Source organism: Tachyglossus aculeatus, chromosome X2 (genome assembly GCF_015852505.1).
Source record: "Tachyglossus aculeatus isolate mTacAcu1 chromosome X2, mTacAcu1.pri, whole genome shotgun sequence".
In the NCBI taxonomy this organism is placed as follows: Eukaryota; Metazoa; Chordata; class Mammalia; order Monotremata; family Tachyglossidae; genus Tachyglossus; species Tachyglossus aculeatus.
Genome location: NC_052100.1, coordinates 21989471 through 22007020, shown reverse-complemented (window position 1 = coordinate 22007020; position 17550 = coordinate 21989471). Strand labels below are relative to the sequence as shown.

Genomic DNA, 17550 nt, shown 5'->3' with positions numbered 1-17550 from the left:
TGGTTCTTCATCCCTCTTCAAATCTGTCTGACCACAACTCTCCCAATTATCAAAGCTCTTCTGAAACCCCGTCTCCTCCAGGAGGCCTTCCTCAATTAATTGCTAATCATCCCATCTTCTGTCCCCCACCTTACTTCCTAGTCAGCACCCCTTACCATCTGTATTATTTTAGAACTGTTATACCTCTCTTATCTTATTATTCATTCATTCAATCATGTTGAGCACCTACTGTGTGCAAACCACCGTACTAAGCGCCTGGGAGAGTGCAGCAACAAACAAATTCCTGCCCACAATGAGCTCACAATCTAGAAGGGGAAACAGACCTTAATATAAATAAAAAATTACAGATATGTACATATCAATCAATCCATCAATCATATTTATTGAGCACTTACTGTGTGCAGAGCACTGTACTAAGCACTTGGGAAGTACAAGATGGCAACATATAGAGACAGTCCCTACCCAACAGTGGGCTCACAGTCTAAAAGGGGGAGACAGAGAACAAAACCAAACATACTAACAAAATAAAATAAATAGAATAGATATGTACAAGTAAAATAAATAAGTAGAGTAATAAATATGTACAAACATATATGCATATATACAGGTGCTGTGGGGAAGGGAAGGTGGTAAGATGAGGGGGATGGAGAGGGGGACGAGGGGGAGAGGAAGGAAGGGACTCAGTCTGGGAAGGCCTCCTGGAGGAGGTGAGCTCTCAGTAGGGCCTCGAAGGGAGGAAGAGAGCTAGCTTGGCGGATGGGCAGAGGGAGGGCATTCCAGGCCCCGGGGGATGACGTGGGCCGGGGGTCCATGGTGGGACAGGCGAGAACGAGGCACGGTGAGGAGATTAGCGGCAGAGGAGCGGAGGGTGCGGGGTGGGCTGTAGAAGGAGAGAAGGGAGGTGAGGTAGGAGGGGCGAGGTGATGGAGAGCCTTGAAGCCCAGGGTGAGGAGTTTCTGCCTGATGCGCAGATTGATTGGTAGCCACTGGAGATTTTTGAAGGGGGGAGTAACATACCCAGAGCATTTCTGGACAAAGACAATCCGGGCAGCAGCGTGAAGTATGGATTGAAGTGGGGAGAGACACGAGGATGGGAGGATGGGAGATCAGAGAGAAGGCTGATGCAGTAGTCCAGATGGGATAGGATGAGAGCTTGAACGAGCAGGGTAGCGGTTTGGATGGAGAGGAAAGGGTGGATCTTGGCAATGCTGAGACCGGCAGGTTTTGGTGACGACTTGGATGTGAGGGGTGAATGAGAGAGCGGAGTTGAGGATGACACCAAGGTTGCGGGCTTGTGATACGGGAAGGATGGTAGTGCCGTCAACAGAGATGGGAAAGTCAGGGAGAGGGCAGAGTTTGGGAGGGAAGACAAGGACATGTTGAGTTTTAGGTGGCGGGCAGACATCCAGATGGAGATGTCCTGAAAGCAGGAAGAGATGCGAGCCTTGAGAGAGGGGGACAGAGCAGGGGCAGAGATGTAGATGTAGATGTAGATCTGGGTGTCATCAGCGTAGAGATGATAGTTGAAGCCGTGGGAGCAAATGAGGTCACCAAGGGAGTGAGTGTAGATTGAGAACAGAAGGGGACCAAGCACTGAACCTTGGGGAACGCCCACAGTAAGAGGATGGGAGGGGGAGGAGGAGCCTGCAAAAGAGACTGAGAAAGAACGACCGGAGAGATAAGAGGAGAACCAGGAGAGGACGGAGTCTGTGAAGCCAAGGTCGGATAGCGTGTTGAGGAGAAGCGGGTGGTCCACAGAGTCGAAGGCAGCTGAGAGGTCGAGGAGGATTAGGATAGAGTAGGAGCTGTTGGATTTGGCAAGCAGGAGGTCATTGGTGACCTTTGAGAGGGCAGTTTCTGTGGAATGTAGGGGATGGAAGCCAGACTGGAGGGGGTCGAGGAGAGAGTTGGTGTTGAGGAATTCGAGGCAGCGCATGTAGACAACTCATTCAAGGAGTTTGGAAAGGAATGGTAGGAGGGATATGGGGCGATAACTAGAAGGTGAGGTGGGGTCAAGAGAGGGTTTTTTTAGGATGGGAGAGACATGGGCATGTTTGAAGGCAGAGGGGAAGGAACCAGTGGAGAGTGAGTGGTTGAAGATGGAAGTTAAGGAGGGGAGAAGGGATGGAGCGAGAGAGTTCATGAGATGAGAGGGAATGGGGTCAGAAGCACAGGTGGCTGGAGTAGCACTTGAGAGGAGGGAGGAGAGCTCCTCTGAGGATCCTGCTGGGAAGGATGGGAGAGTAGCAGAGAGTGTTGAGAGCCAGGGGGTTGGAGAAGCGGGGGGAGTGACTTTGGGAAGGTCGGACCTCCCCAAAGTGCTGTGCTGTGGGAATGGGAGGGAGGATGAATGAAGGAGCAGGTAAGAGCGGTGCAGAAGGGAGTCGGAGGAAAGGAGAGGAGGGCTTAGTCAAGGAAGTCTTCTTGTAGGAAATGTGCCTTCAATAAGGTTTTGAAGTGGGGGAGAGCAATTATCAGCCTGATTTGAGGAGAGAGGGCATTCCAGGCCAGAGGTAGAGTGCGGGCGAGAGGTCGGCAGCAAGATAGATGAGCACTATTACCTAGGCACTAACTCATGTACATATCCTCTTTTTCTTTTTCAGCCTAATTGGAACTTATTTTAGCTATTTGCTCCATCCCATCCTTGCTAGATTATAAACTCCTTGAGAGTGGGGATCATGTTTCCTAATTCTGCTGTAGTCTGCCACGTCCACTGTCTGCCCGCTGCCTTTCCCATCAGTGTGGACAGCACCACTGTCTATCCTGTCTCATGGGCATTGTCTTTGGTTCGTTGTAAGCTTGTTGTGGACAAGGAATGTGTCTGTTTATTGTTATATTGTACTCTCCCAAGCGCTTAGTACAGTGCTCTGCACATGCAACTGAATGAATGAATCATTAAACCCACATCATTCCTGTCCATTCCGTCTTCACAACATTGCTGTAGCATGCCCTTTCCTCTCCCTCCAAAACTGTTGTTGTGCTGGTCCTACCACTCGTCTTGCCCCACCTTGACTACTGCATCGGCCTCCTCTCTGGCCTCCCTGCCTTCTTTTTCTCTCAACCCCAGTCCGGGCTTCACTCTCCTGCCTGGATCATTTTTCTAAAAAGAAAAAACAACAAAAAAACCCAATGGGTCCATGTCTCTCCACTCCTCAGGAGTCTCCAGTGGTTGCCCATCTACCTCCACATCAAGCAGAAGCTTCTCGCCATTGGTTTTGAAGCACTTGGTCAGCTCACCCCCTCCTACCTTACCTCCCTGATTTCCCACTGCAGCCCAGGCCGTGCACATTGCTCCTCCGACGCCAACTTGCTTGCTGTGTGTCGTCTCACCTGTCTCAAAGCCGGTCGCTCGCCCGTGTCATCCTTCTGGCTTTGACCTCCCTTCCCCTTCATGTGCTGTTCCCCGCCTTCAAGGCCTTGTTGAGTTGTGTCTCCTTTGGGGGGCCTTCTCTGTTTGGGCTTCCTTTTTCCCTGCTCCCTCTCCCGTCCACATTGCCTGCACACTTGGATCCGTGCCCTTAGAATGCTGCCCATAGTTTGGTCTGTGACTCCTCGTGGGCAGGGAATGTGTCTACCAACTCTGTTGTGTGGTACTCTCCCAAGCGCTTAGTCAGTGCTCTGCACACAGTAAGCACTCAATAAATGCCATTGATGGTTGAAGTACAGAACCCTGAACACGGAGAGTCAAGGAATACTACTGAGGAAGTGATTGATTGACCCATCTTCAGCCACATTCACACGAATAAGTACTATAGTTTCATATGTGTGTATATAAATATATATATATTTAATCTGTTGAAGAAAGCATTTTTAAAATCTTCCATGAAAGGTAAAAATAGGAGTTGAGTTGCTTAATGCTTTGGTTGTTGACTGTGTAGTTAAGATATGTATGTGAAGCAGTGTGGCCTAGTGAATAGGGCACAGGCCTGGGAGTCAGTAGGACCTGGGTTCTACTCCCGGATCTGCCGCATGTCCTTGGGCAAGTCACTTCACTTCTCTGTGCCTCAGTTACCTCATCTGTAAATTAGGGATTAAGACTGTGAGCCCCGTGTGGGACAGGGACTGTGTCCAACCTGATTAGCTTGTGTGTACCCCAGTGCTTAGAACAGTGCCTGGCACATAGTAAGCACTTTAACGAATACCCTTATTATTATTATTACAATAATGACGGTTGCAAATCTATCTTTTCTGTGTGTGTTTCAGTTATCCTCCTCACCCTCTTATCACCGTGCTTGAATACAGACCTGATTGTTGGCCAGTTCTTCTGCAACAGTTGACTTTGTTTTTCCAACACTGCCCAGAAAGGTAAGTCGAAGAGTTGCATTTGGTGAGTGCTCACTTTTATGGCATGTTTTATATTTCCCATTTAGGCAACATTAACTTCTGAAGAATAAACCATGGGTCAAAGCAGGAAGGCTTTTGATGTTTGGTGTTTGTTTTTGTTTGTTTCATACCTTTTTAGAACATTATAAATGTAATTATTTCTTCAGTCTTGAATTTGAGGGGAAAGCCATTTTAAAGGCATGAAACTTTGTTCTGTGGTTTTGGAAGCAGGCTTGAGATGTTGGGTAAACTACTGGGGAATGTATACAGGAGATTGGTTCACTCTCATTCTTGGAAATGTAGTTGGAGACTTTGTGGCCCTAGCAGTCTTATCTGATGGAACAGTTGGGTACAGAAGGTTAGATAGCAAGCATGTGTGCAGTTGGTGTCGGAATGTTTTCAGATTAGAGAAGCCCAGGCTCTGGGCTGTGAAGTTCCCCAAACCACTCTAATGAAAAGTTAACGCCAGAAACCAGTGACAGCAGCTATGCTATTTTTTTAGTGGTGTCTATTAAGGTCTTACCAAGTGCTAAACGCTATACTAAGAGCTGGGGTAGTTACCACCTAATCAGGTTGGATGCAGCCCACATGGATGCAGTCTCACATGGGGCTCAGAGTCTTAATCCCCATTTTACATATGAGGAAACCAAGACACAGAGAAGTTAAGTGACTTGCCCAAGGTCCCACACAGACATGTGGCAGAGCCGGGATTAGAACCGAGATTCTTTTTTTCTCCCAGGCCCGGGCTCTATCCACTAGATCACACTGCTTCTCATTTCCCACATCCCAAGGATGTGGGCTGACTACATATTCTCGGTGCTGAAGTTCCCTGTGGGTGGGGAGCGTGTCTACCAACTCTATCGTACTCTCCCAAGTGCTTAGCACAGTACTCTGCACATAATCACTATTGGTTTTTTTTTTAATGAGTTTTCCAACTTCAGGGTGAATAAACTACTTTTGAAGATATGCGTGTCTTTAAAGTAGTGGAGTTTTATTGAAACCTACCTGATATCCAGGAGAATTTTGAGGAGAGATGAGCAGTTTTTAGACTGGAAGGCCACTTAATGAATTTTTAGTAAGCTGTCGTGGACCACGCACAGAAAATATTTGATGTTCACAATAACGATCAAGAAAATAGTTCCATTATTTATTGTATATTGAGTGCTTCTTGTTAATACGATGTTGCCACACAAGTTTGCTTTCATAAACATACTTAAATGATATAGGTACTGTCATTGATGCTATACGTATCTATTACCAGATACCACAGCCTAGTGGACAGAGCAGGGGGCCTAGGAGTCAGAGGACCTGACTTCTAATTCTGGCTCCACCACATGTCTGCTGTGTGACCTTAGACAAGTCACTTAGTTTCTCTGTGCCAGTTACCTCATCTATAAAATGGGGATTAAGACTGTGAGCCCCAAGTTGGCCATGGACTGTGTCCGACCTGGTTACCTTGTTTCTACTCCAGCTCTTAGAACAGTGCTTGGCACATAGTAAGTGCGTAACAAATGCCACAATTGTTACATCCAATATGTAGACACACAGTTTTGGCTGGACATAGTGGTGAGTTAGAATCAAGTGATGGACTGGATATGGCCTTGCCCTGTATTTTGCCCATGTCTGGTCTAGAGGTATAGGGTGTCTTATAATAATAATAATGATGATGATGATGATGGTATGTGTTAGGTGCTTACTATGTGCCAGGTGCTGTACTAAGCGCTGGGGCGGGTACAAGCAAATCGAGTTGGACACAGTCCCTGTCCCATGTGGGGCTCACAGTCTCGATCCCCATTTTACGGATGAGGTAACAGGCACAGAGAAGTGAAGTAATTTGCCCAAGGTCACATGGCAGTGAAGTGGCAGAGTTGGAATTAGAACCCATGACCTTCTGACTCCTGGGCCTATGCTCTATCCACTAGGCCACGCTTCTTCTCTGTCCTATGTAGAACAGTCCATGAGATTAATCCATGCCCTGCTCGAACGGTCAAATGCAAGCTCTCTAGAATACAGGAATTCTAAGAGCCAAGGTAAATGTAACAATTCCATTTCAAACAAGCTTTGACTCAAGGAGCTAGCTCCTGCTTGCACGTTTTGATTGAGCTGACCTCCCGGCCTTCTACAAATGAAGAATTCTTTTTCCTAAGAATGTATTATGGGTGTCACTTTAGAACAGTGGTTAGGAATGGTATACAGGAAATAATATGGGCATTCAGAGATTCCTATTGATGTTGTTCTAATGGGGATTCTTGATAGTGGGCCCATCTACTTATCTCACGGATTGTCTGTTGAGTGCCTAACCCTAAAATGAAGTCATCGTGTGGGATGTGTGCCAGGCCCTACTGCCGAAATTGTGCTTCACGTTCTGATGAAAAGGAGCGTGATAATAATTTTTCTTTTTGCTCCTTCCAATAAAGGACCTGCCGATCCGGTGGTTCTGCTTGAATAGGTGCCTCGGTCACTTAGCCCTGAACCACATTATTGCCTTCTGTCCACAACCTTTTCCAAATCCTAAATTGTTTGGTGTTTCTTGTGTATAACAATTTTAAGTGGCTTCTTTTTCCTTTTTTCCCTTCGAGATAGACTACATTTTGTTTATTGTATTTCTCGGCAGACAGTATTTCTCTGGAAATTCAATTTAATTTTCAATTGGTTTGGGCGAGTTGCATTTTTAAACTCAGGAACTGATGGTAACAGTGTCTAGAACATAGGTGTTTTTTCTCCAAGTTTTGTTTATAAGCATCTAAGAAGGGAAATGACATTCCTGTTTTTGGAGTGGGATTTTCGGTTTTGGGTAGGAAATGGGGTAAAAAGGAATATATAGAAGTCGGTCCATTTTACAGTATATCGTAATTCACTAGTATTGCTTCTTGAATCACGTATGTCTGGTTAATTTATTTTTTGCATAAATATTCCTTTATACAAGAGTGACTAATCTGGGATTTTGAGAGGCGTCAAGGTTAATTTCTTTAATTGTACAGACCTGATCAATTCTCTGTTCTGGAAGCAAACAGTCACGGTATATATTTCGACGGGATGACATGATTATAGAGATGGTGACAACATTCTTTTTACCTTGTTTTGCGGTTTTTTGAAAAACCCATTTTTCAGTCTATTCACTTGTTGAAATGCAAGCTCTTGGCATTTTATTTTCCAAAAACGGGGGTGGTTGGCACTAGGAAAATAAATGTTTGGAGTGATAATGAGCTATAAACATGTTTAGAGTGATATAGAGTCACAAGTGATTTCTCACCCCACCTCTGGAAGGTAAGGTAGTGAGTAGGCTAATTCCTGTTGGACAGAGGTTGGGGTCCGAGAAATGGAACATAATTCAGCGTTTCATATTAAGTCACTGGCAGATCTAGGATTGGAACCTTCTTTGTCTTGGTCCCATATATCGTCCTTTTGACTGCAGTAATACTCTACTTCCTGGAGTTCATTGCAAGTTCAGCTCTACTCTATACAAAGATGGATCTATTTTCCATGAGTAGCAGCTTGCTTGGACTGAGGTTATAATGGACAGATTGCAGTGACTTGATGCAATCTATCTTTAGTCCCCCTTGCTTACAATTATTAGATCGACTTTTATTACTCGATACGATTCTATTAAGCAACTTGAAAAATAGTACATTTGTTAAGATATTGCTTTAGACACAATCTCTGATCCACAGTGGGCTCACAGTCTAAAAGGAGAGGAAGCTGATGGCAGACTCACAAGGAAAGGCATTCAATATATGTTTTAACATGTTTGTCTTTTTATGCATTCAATCCCTGTGGTAGCCAGTGCAACTGAACTTGGGCCCAATTTTTTTTTTTCCCCGTGCTGCTTTCAGACCAGAAATATTTCACCCTCTAGGCTGTAAGCTCGTCATGGGCAGGAAAAGGGTCTACCAACTCTGTTATAGTGTACTCTTCCAAGTGCTTAGTACAGTGCCCTGCACCCAGTAAGCACTCAATAAATACGATCAGTCGATTGACCCGTAGCCTGAACTGATGTTTTCACGTGCCGCCAATCTACTTAATTTTTAGTGCAACCAAACCCTGGCACAGCTTCACTTGCCTCCAGAAGCAGGTTTCAGACATCTTTGGGGCATTCATCTGTGAACTGCTTGTTTGCCTCTTGGTCGGTTTCCTGCTGCATTTTCAAAAGTTAAGATTGGGTAGGATCTTACTTTTTCTCCTAGTGGAAAACCAAAAAAGCATTGTAACCACCTTGCCGTGAAATAGAAGTAAAATGAGAAGGAAAGTTTGATACTGAGTTTATTTGCCGGGCATTGCCAGGTATGGATGCTGGCAGTTTGGTAAAGTAAGTTCCTTGTGGGCAGGGCACATGTCTACCAACTCTGTTATATTGTACTCTCCCAAGAGTTTAGGACAGTGCTCCGCCCACAGTAAACGCTCAATAAGTACGATTGAATGAAATAATGAATGAATGAATGATCTATCTAAAAGATGCCACTATTCCTCAAGCGGAAATATACTCGAAGAGAGAAAGGAAAGGTGGAAGGTTTCCAACTTGGCACAAAAATTAGTTAATTCAATGGTCAACTCCATTTTGAGGTGAACCGGAAATGAGGTGTAGTAGTGGTAAAGTGACTAATATACTGTGTTCGATGAATAATTTCTAATATGTTTTAAATGCTGACTCTTTTAGTGTATGAATAGTTTTGCCGTCTTGAGTATGTTTTTATATTTAATGCTGGCTGTTGGAATGCAGAGTGTGTTATCAGTAAATTAATCCTTTGTATTGCAGGGCAGAGACTTCATGTGTCCATGTGATGGCTCCATTTCTGCAGTATCTATATTGTGAACCATCCCAGCTGCACGAGTATTCTCAGTTGAGAATGGGTCTGCTTAAGCCTTTATTTCGGTCCCAGGGTCCATGGGACAAGGAAAAACCATCAACTTTGGTACAAAATATCCTTCAGCTGTTTTGTGACTTAGTTCCACACTTTCGGGTAAGTTTTTTCCATCCTAATCATCGTCAGCACCTATCAATATTTGAATACCAAAGAGTTGGTCTCGCCAATCTTCTAGGTGCTATGAAATTAATCAAATTTGACTAATTTCCAACGTAATGGGGTAGAAAAGCCATACAGACTAATGTGTACAAGTGTGCGACTTCCAGGATTTGCAATAATTTTTTTTTTCCACATTAATCACATCCAGCAATTTTTTGGTTTTAGGTTTGATAATGAAAATTCAGTGGCAGGGAAGTTGTTAGAGCAATTGCCTCAGCCCCCATGGTTTTAGAGGCTAAAGCACTCCAACTCCTGAAATTCCCCCATCTGAGACTATAGATTCTGAAAGCATAGAGCCTCTTCCAAAAATAACAGTGCAAAAAGACTTAATCTCTTAGCAGCACTAGTGACCACCCCTTTCTAGCGGCTTGTCAGTCTGTTGTGTGACTTCGGGCAAGTCATTTAACTTCTCCATACCTCAGTTTCCTCCTCTGTAAAATAGGGATTAAATTCTACTCTCTTCTACTTAGACGGAGTGAGCCCCATGTGGGATAGGCTCTGTGCCCAACCTGACTATTTTATATCTACTCCGGCGCTTAGTACAGTGCTTGGCCCATAGTAAGTGCTTAACAAGTACTGTAATTATTACTATTTACCCTTTCTGAAAACATCCTGGCAAAACAATAATCGGGAGTGCCTGCATGCAGAGGTTTTGGTGCAGTGATGCATTCTGTTCATTCATTCAGTCATTCATTCAGTCAAGACTGTGAGCCCACTGTTGGGTAGGGACTGTCTCTATATGTTGCCAACTTGTACTTCCCAAGTGCTTAGTACAGTGCTCTGCACACAGTAAGCGCTCAATAAATACGATTGATTGATTTATTGAGTGCTTTCTGTGTGTAGAGCACTGTACTAGGCACTTGGGAAAGTACAATACAACAATAAATAGTGACATTGCCTGCCCACAACGAGCTTACATTCCATAAACTAAATTAGACCACTTGCCTGGAAGCCAGCCTATGTAAGCAACTGGAGAGACTCCATCAATTTTCTTGCCTTTTAATTATCACTGTAAGAGCTAGGTATCCTATTTGAAGTGTATATTAGCAGAGGGTAGCTGAAGTGAAAGTTCCATGAAAAGCAGTGTGGCATAGTGGATAGAGCACTGGCCTGGGAGCTAGAAGGACCTTGTTTCTAATCCTGGCTCCGCCACTTATCTGCTGTGTGACTTTGGGCAAGTCAGTTCACTTTTCTGGGCCTCAGTTACCTCAGCTGTAAAGTGGGGATTAAGACCGTGAGCCCCATGTGGGACAGGGACTGCGTCCAACCTTATTATCTTGTATCTACCCCGGCCCTTAATACAGTGTCTGGCACATAGTAAGCACTAAACAAATACGGTTAATCTAGTAGTTCTGATTAAATGGACCTGTGTGACATGTCCCTCTGTACCTCTACTTAAATGATGTAATTGATGTATTTATTTAGATGGAATAAATCTTGGCAGAAAAGTTTCCAAGTTTTTTGTACTTCCAAAAATATTTTGGATGGATATGAAATTTCTTACAGACTATTGTTTCCCCATTTGGGGAATTGGATTTAGTCATTCTAACATAATTCCATGAGTCTCCATGTACTAGAACCCAAAGTAATAAAGAGCTATAGCAGTTGAGGAGCTAACAAAAAAAGATGTACCAGTAACAGTAGGCAGGTCTGCTGTCATGCAGACATCATTCATTCAATCGTATTTATTGAGCACTTACTGTGTGTAGAGCACTGTACTAAGCGCTTGGGAAGTACAAGTTGGCAACATATAGAGATGGTCCCTACCCAACAGTGGGCTCACAGTCTAGAAGGGGGAGACAGACAACAAAACATATTAACAAAATAAAATAAGTAGAATAAATATGTACAAGTAAAGTAAATAAATAAATAGAGTAATAAATATGTACAAACATATATACATATATACAGGTGCTGTGGGGAGGGGAAGGAGGTAAGGCGGGGGCGAGGGGGAGGAGGGGGAGAGGAAGGAGGGGGCTCAGTCTGAGAGTCATCATCCTCCCTGCAGTTTCTTTAGGGTTCCAACTATTTGACCTTATCCAGATTGTGAAATCCTGCCTTTCAAAGGACAATCTTCAGAGAAAGGTAGACTACAAAGATTGCATTGAAGCCCTCTTGATGAGACTGTAAACTCATTATGGGCAGGGAACGTGTCTGCTAATTCTGTTGTATCGTACCCTCCCAAGCGCTTAGAACAGTGCCCTGCATGTAGTAAGTGTACAATAAATACCACTGATTGATTGACTGATTGATTGATTATGGCTAGAGCCTAATGCCTACTCCCTCCTCAAACCCCCTGTTCCCTCGCCTCCACTTTCTCTTTACCCTAATGACTTGGCCATGTAGTTCATTGAAAAAAATGGAAACCATCAGGTGTGGTCTCCCCCAAATCTCCCCTGCTCCTCTCCAGTCCCTTCCTCCTCCTGTCCCTTTGTTAACTCTCCCATCTTTCCTAGCACTACCTAAAGAGGAGATCTCCTGCCTCCTCTCAAAGTCCACCCCCTCCACCTGCTCTTCTGACCCCATCCCTTTTGCACCTTATCAAAGCACTTGCTTCCTCCCTGACCTGCATCTTCAACTGTTCACTCTCCAGTGAGTTTTTTCCCCACTGCTTTCAAACATGTTCATGTCATCCTATCCTAAAGAAACCCTCCCTTGAACCCATGGCTCCCTCCAGTTATCTCCCCAACTCCCTGCTACCATTCCTCTCCAAACTCCTTGAATGAGTTGTCTACACCCGCTGCCTCCACTTCCTCTCCTCCAATTCTCTCCTTGACCCCCTCCAATCTGGCTTCCACCCCCTACGCTCTCTCATTGGTCACCAGTGACCTCCTTCTTGCCAAATCCAATGGCCTCTAATTCATCTTAATCCTCCTCGACCTCTAAGCTGCCTTTGACACTGTCGACCAACCCCTTCTCCTGGAAACATTATCTAACCTTGGCTTCCCTGATGCTGTCCTCTCCCGGTTCTCCTATCTGCCTGGCTGCTCATTCTCAGTCTCTTCTGTGGGCTCCTCCTCTGCCTTTCATCCCGTAACTGTGGGGGTCCCTCAAGGCTCAGTTCTGGGTCCCTTTCTTTTCTCCATCTACACTCAGTCCCCTGGAAAACTCATTCGCTCTTATGGCTTCAACTACCACCCCTATGTAGATGATTCCCAAATCTACATCTTCTGTCCTGATCTCTCTCCCTCCCTGCAGTCTCACATGTCCTCCTGCCCTCAAGACATCTCTATTGGCTGTCTTGCCATCACCTCAAACTTAACGTGTGCAAAACAGAACTCCTTATCTTCCCACCCAACCCTGTCCTCCCCCGACTTTCCCATCACTGAAGACAGCACCACCATCCTCCCCATCTCACAAGCCCGTAACCTTGGTGTTATCAATTCATCTCTCTCATTCAACTCACATATTCAGTCTGTCACCAAATCCTGTCAGTTCAGCCTTTACGACATCACCAAAATCCGCCCTTTCCTCTCCATCCAAACTCCTACCACTTTAATCCGAGCACCTACCCTATACTTCACACTGCTGCCCGGATTGTCTTTGTCCAGAAACGCTCTGGGCATATTACTCCCCTCCTCAAAAATCTCCAGTGGCTACCAATCAACCTGTGCATCAGGCAGAAACTCCTCACCCTCGGTTTCAAGGCTCTCCATCACCTCGCCCCCTCCTACCTCCCCTCCCTTCTCTCCTTCTACAGCCCAGCCCGTACCCTCCGCTCCTCTGCCGCTAATCTCCTCACCGTGCCTTGTTCTCGCCTGTCCCACCGTCGACCCCCGGCCCACATCATCCCCCTGGCCTGGAATGCCCTCCCTCCCCACATCCGCCAAGCTAGCTCTCTTCCTCCCTTCAAAGCCCTACTGAGAGCTCACCTCCTCCAGGAGGCCTTTCCAGACTGAGCCCCCTCCTTCCTCTCCCCCTCCTTCCCCTCTCCACCCCCCCGCTTTACCTCCCTCCCTTCCCCACAGCACCTGTATATATGTATATACGTTTGTATGTATTTATTACTCTGTTTTACTTGTGCATATCTATTCTATTTATTTTATTTTGTTAATATGTTTTGTTTTGTTCTCTGTCTGCCCCTTCTAGACTGTGAGTCCACTGTTGGGTAGGGACCGTCTCTATATGTTGACAACTTGTACTTCCCAAGCGCTTAGTACAGTGCTCTGCACACAGTAAGCACTCAATAAATACGATTGATTGATCCTGCCTTGATTACCCTATCAGCCTCTTTGCTGACCTCCCTGCCTCCTGTCTCTCCCCTCTCCAGTCATACTTCACTCTGCTGCCTGAATCATTTTTCTACAAAACTGTTCAGTCCACATTTCCCCACTCCTCCAGAACCTCCAGTGGTTGCCTATCCACTGTCACGTCAAACAGAAACACCTTACCGTCGACTTTAAAGCACTTAATCAACTTGCTCCCTCCTACCTCACCTCACTACTCTCCTACTACAACCCAGCCTGCACACTTAGCTCCTCTAATGCCAGCCTATTCACTGAACCTCAAACTCCTCCATCTTGCTGCTGACCCCTCGCCCGTGTCCTTCCTCTGGCCAGGAATGCCCTCTCTCTGTTCATATCTGACAGACGATCACTCTCTCCACCCTCAAAGCCTTATTAAAAGCAAATCTCCAAGAGGCTTTCCCTGACTAAGCCCCTGTTTCCTCTTCCCTTCTGCCTCACTTTTGCACTTGGATTTGCACCCTTTATTCCCCCCTCCCTCAGCCCCACAGTCCTTATGTACATATCCATAATTTATTCATTTATAAGAGTGTCTGTCTCCCCCTTTAGCTGGTAAGCTCGTTGTTGACAGAGAACTCTTATACTGTGTTCTCCCAAGGACTTAGTACAGTGCTCTGCACACAGTAAGTTCTCAATAAATATGATCGACTGATTGATAATCCCTGATGGCTCTTAGTCAGTTATCAATACCATGAGAGCTAGCTGGCTTATTTCCAGCTTTACTATTGTGTGTTTGTTTTATGGTATTTGTTAAGAGCTTACCATGTGTCAAACACTGTTCTAAGCACTGTGGTAGGTACAAGTTAATTAGGTCGGACAAAGCCCCTTTCCTGCATGGGGCTCACGATCTAAGTAGGAGGGAGAACAGGTATTTAATCCCCATTTTGCTGTTGAGGAGGCTGAATCCCAGAAAAGTTGTTACTTTCCCAAGGTCACACAGAAAGCAATAGGCAGAGTTGGGATTAGAACCCAGGTCCTCTGACTCCGAGGCCAATGCTCTTTCCGCTTGGCCATGGTGTTTGATGGCCTTTGGGGTCCAATCTGTAATTTATATTCTGTTTGCTAGCATTACACTACCATTTAATTTAAAAAATCTGTTCACTATACATGAAGCTTCTAATGCTCTGTTTCTGTCTTGCTCTTTTTATTGTACCTCTTCACTTGCCATGGTTTGGCAAAATAACAGAAGAATTTGGTCACTAGACCATTCACATTTATATTTGTAATCTAACATTTTCTCCATTTCACCCACCTCTGATCTGTAATGTCTTTTTGTTTCTCCTTTCTCTAGGAAAGGAGTGAGTTCTCTGCATATTACTTGTACTTTGAAATCTTTCAGAGTCATTTTGGGTTATTATGGTGATAACCACTGGTGAAAGGTACAGCTGGTCAACTGGAGACTTGTCTCTTGATGAATTTAGCAGGCACAAGGTTCCTGATTGAAGCAGATGGTTCATTGTTTTTAATCTTGGAGAGTAAATGCCAACATGGCTGAGATCAGGACCTTATCCTTCATATGAACTCCAGAATTTTGATTGGAACAGCTGGGCTTGAATTGAATTGGAATTTTCAAGAGCACCAGGTCCTTCATATCCAACACTTTAGCCTGTTGAGAAGATACTCCACCGTTCGAGTTGTTTTCCATTATGTTTGCCAAAATTTTAAGTGATGCTTTCAGTTGAAACAGTCTAGGCTAATGTTTTGTACATGTGTATAATGGTGCATTAAAATAGCATGACAAGTTATTGCCAGAGACCAAGGTTGAAATCCTGATAAGACAGAAAGAAGAGTCATTTTGGAGATATCAGATTTAGGACCTGGTGAATATTTTTTCACTATGTCAGCACCGTCACATAGTTTACCCTAAATAGTGCCCAGAGAAGCCGTGCTATTTGCTGGCCAGAAATGGCAAAAACAGTACAAGCAAGACTTTTTCTTGGGAGGAAGTAGAGTCTTCAAAGTTGGCTGGTTGAAGAGCTAATTGTAACCCCCTCCCCACCTCTGCCTTTCTCCAAACCCCAGATGCCCATAAGGCATTAGCTTGTATGCCCCAGCACTTAGTAAAGCGCCTGGTGCATAATAAGCGCTCAACAAATACCATTGAAGAAAAAAAATAGTATGGAGTGAAAGTGTTCTTGCTGAGCATTTTGAAACTACCCAAAAAAGCTGCACGACATTTTATATATGTGTGTGTATGTGTATTTTTTTTTCCTCTTTACAGATGAAGGATGAGATACAAGTCACAGAAATTACATTGTTGCTTGAGGAACTGTGTTTAAGTCTTTTGCGCCATCCCTGTTTTTGGAAGATTGAGCTTACCCAACTGAGCTTTCAGCTTCTCTGCCTCTCTGAGGTCAGCCTGAGGATAACTGGGGAATGTGCATCTTTTATTCATCTTATAGAGCAAAGTTATGAACAAGGGAAAGAGGTAAGGTTTAGAAGAAGTTAACGGGCAATTATTGCAGTAGTTGGGAACATGAGGGCAGTTTTCCTGAATGGGTCTTCAAGTCCTTTTCAGCCACAGGATGAGTTCTTTGCCTATCAGAAGGGATTTGATTTTTTTGTGGGTTCAAGTTGTTGATACCCAGGATAGCTTGAAATAATGTTTCCCCTATCTATAATTCATTTTAATCTTTGTTTCTGCTTTTAGAATGTAAGTCCCTAGTAGGCAGAGAACATGTTTACCAACTCTATATTGTATTCTTTCCCAAGTGCTTAGTACAGTGCTCTGCATTTAGGATGCACTCAAATGGCATTGATTGATTGGATTTGTATTCACATTTGCTTGCCCTCACCCCAGTCTCCCCAGCAGCCAGAACATTTTTTCATCCTTTAGAGAAGATGTTATGCAAATCAAATAGTGTTGGTACCTAGATGATTGCCCCCCAGATTGTCACTTAGTGTTATTAGGCTGTTAGCCCTTATATGACCAACTGTATTATACTGTTCAGTGTAGTGCATACCTTGGGTAACTGCCACCCCACACAGTGTGCAGCGAGGATATATGCCCTACATAATTTGCCAACACCCCAGCATCAGCACGCCCCACCATCAACATTACATTCAACCACGACAAGTACGTCATCCCTTTCCCCGTCCCCTCGTCTCCTCAGTTCCCTCTCTCTCCTGTTTCCAGCAGTTTCCTTGCCATTTCTAAACGAATAATAATAATTGCGGTACTTGTTAAGTGCTTACTATGAGCCAGCCATTGTACTAAGTTCTGGAACAGATACAAGATCACTGGGTTGGACACAGTCCCCACCTCACATAGAACCCCTTGTGAGGCGCTCAGTCTTAATCTCCATTTTCCAGATGAGGAAACAGGACCAGAGAAGGGGAAGTGACTTGCTCAGGGTCACACAGCAGATGAGCGGTGGAGCCGGGATTAGAACCCAGGTCCTTCTGACTTCCAGGCCCATGCTCTATCCACCAGGCCACGCTGCTTCTCCTCAGTGCTCATGGCTGCTACTCCCAGCTGCACATGCACCAGCACTTTGAGCTCTTTGTGCAGCTCCATCCTGCCTCCTTTTCCCTTTCCTCTTGAAGCTCTGGCCGTGGAATGTGGTCAGCGACTCACTGGGGTAGGAGGGGGGCTGCTTCCAGAGCTATCACGCTGCCCTTTCCCTTCCCGTCCTCGATTTAATCACTGACTGCTGGGGCTAGTGTGGAGAGGTGGGGCCATGAAGGGGAAAGGGGAGGGAGGTGGCCTAGTGGCTCCACCACTTGTCTGCTCTGTGACCTTGGGCAAGTCACTTCACTTCTCTGGGCCTCAGTTACCTCATCTGTAAAATGAGGATTGAGACTGTGAGCCCCACCTGGGACAGGGACTGTTTGTCTAACCCGATTTGCCCGTATCCTCCCCAGCGCTTAGTACAGTCCCAGGTACGTGGTAAGCGCTTAACGAATACCATAATTATCATTATTATTACAGTGCTTAGTACTCAGTACAGTGCTCTGCACAC

At 45.0% G+C, this 17550-nt stretch overlaps 1 protein-coding gene across 2 annotated transcripts in view; it reads left to right on the top strand.

Moving 5' to 3' along the window:
• Positions 1 to 17550, top strand: part of FOCAD (focadhesin) — a 197111-nt gene that overhangs the window by 33035 nt on the left and 146526 nt on the right. For both annotated transcript variants that reach the window (XM_038770570.1, XM_038770571.1), the window contains exons 6-8: positions 4204 to 4305; positions 9077 to 9281; positions 15810 to 16016. In XM_038770570.1, coding sequence (XP_038626498.1) covers positions 4204 to 4305; positions 9077 to 9281; positions 15810 to 16016 — 514 coding nt within the window. The remainder of the gene's footprint in view (positions 1 to 4203; positions 4306 to 9076; positions 9282 to 15809; positions 16017 to 17550) is intronic.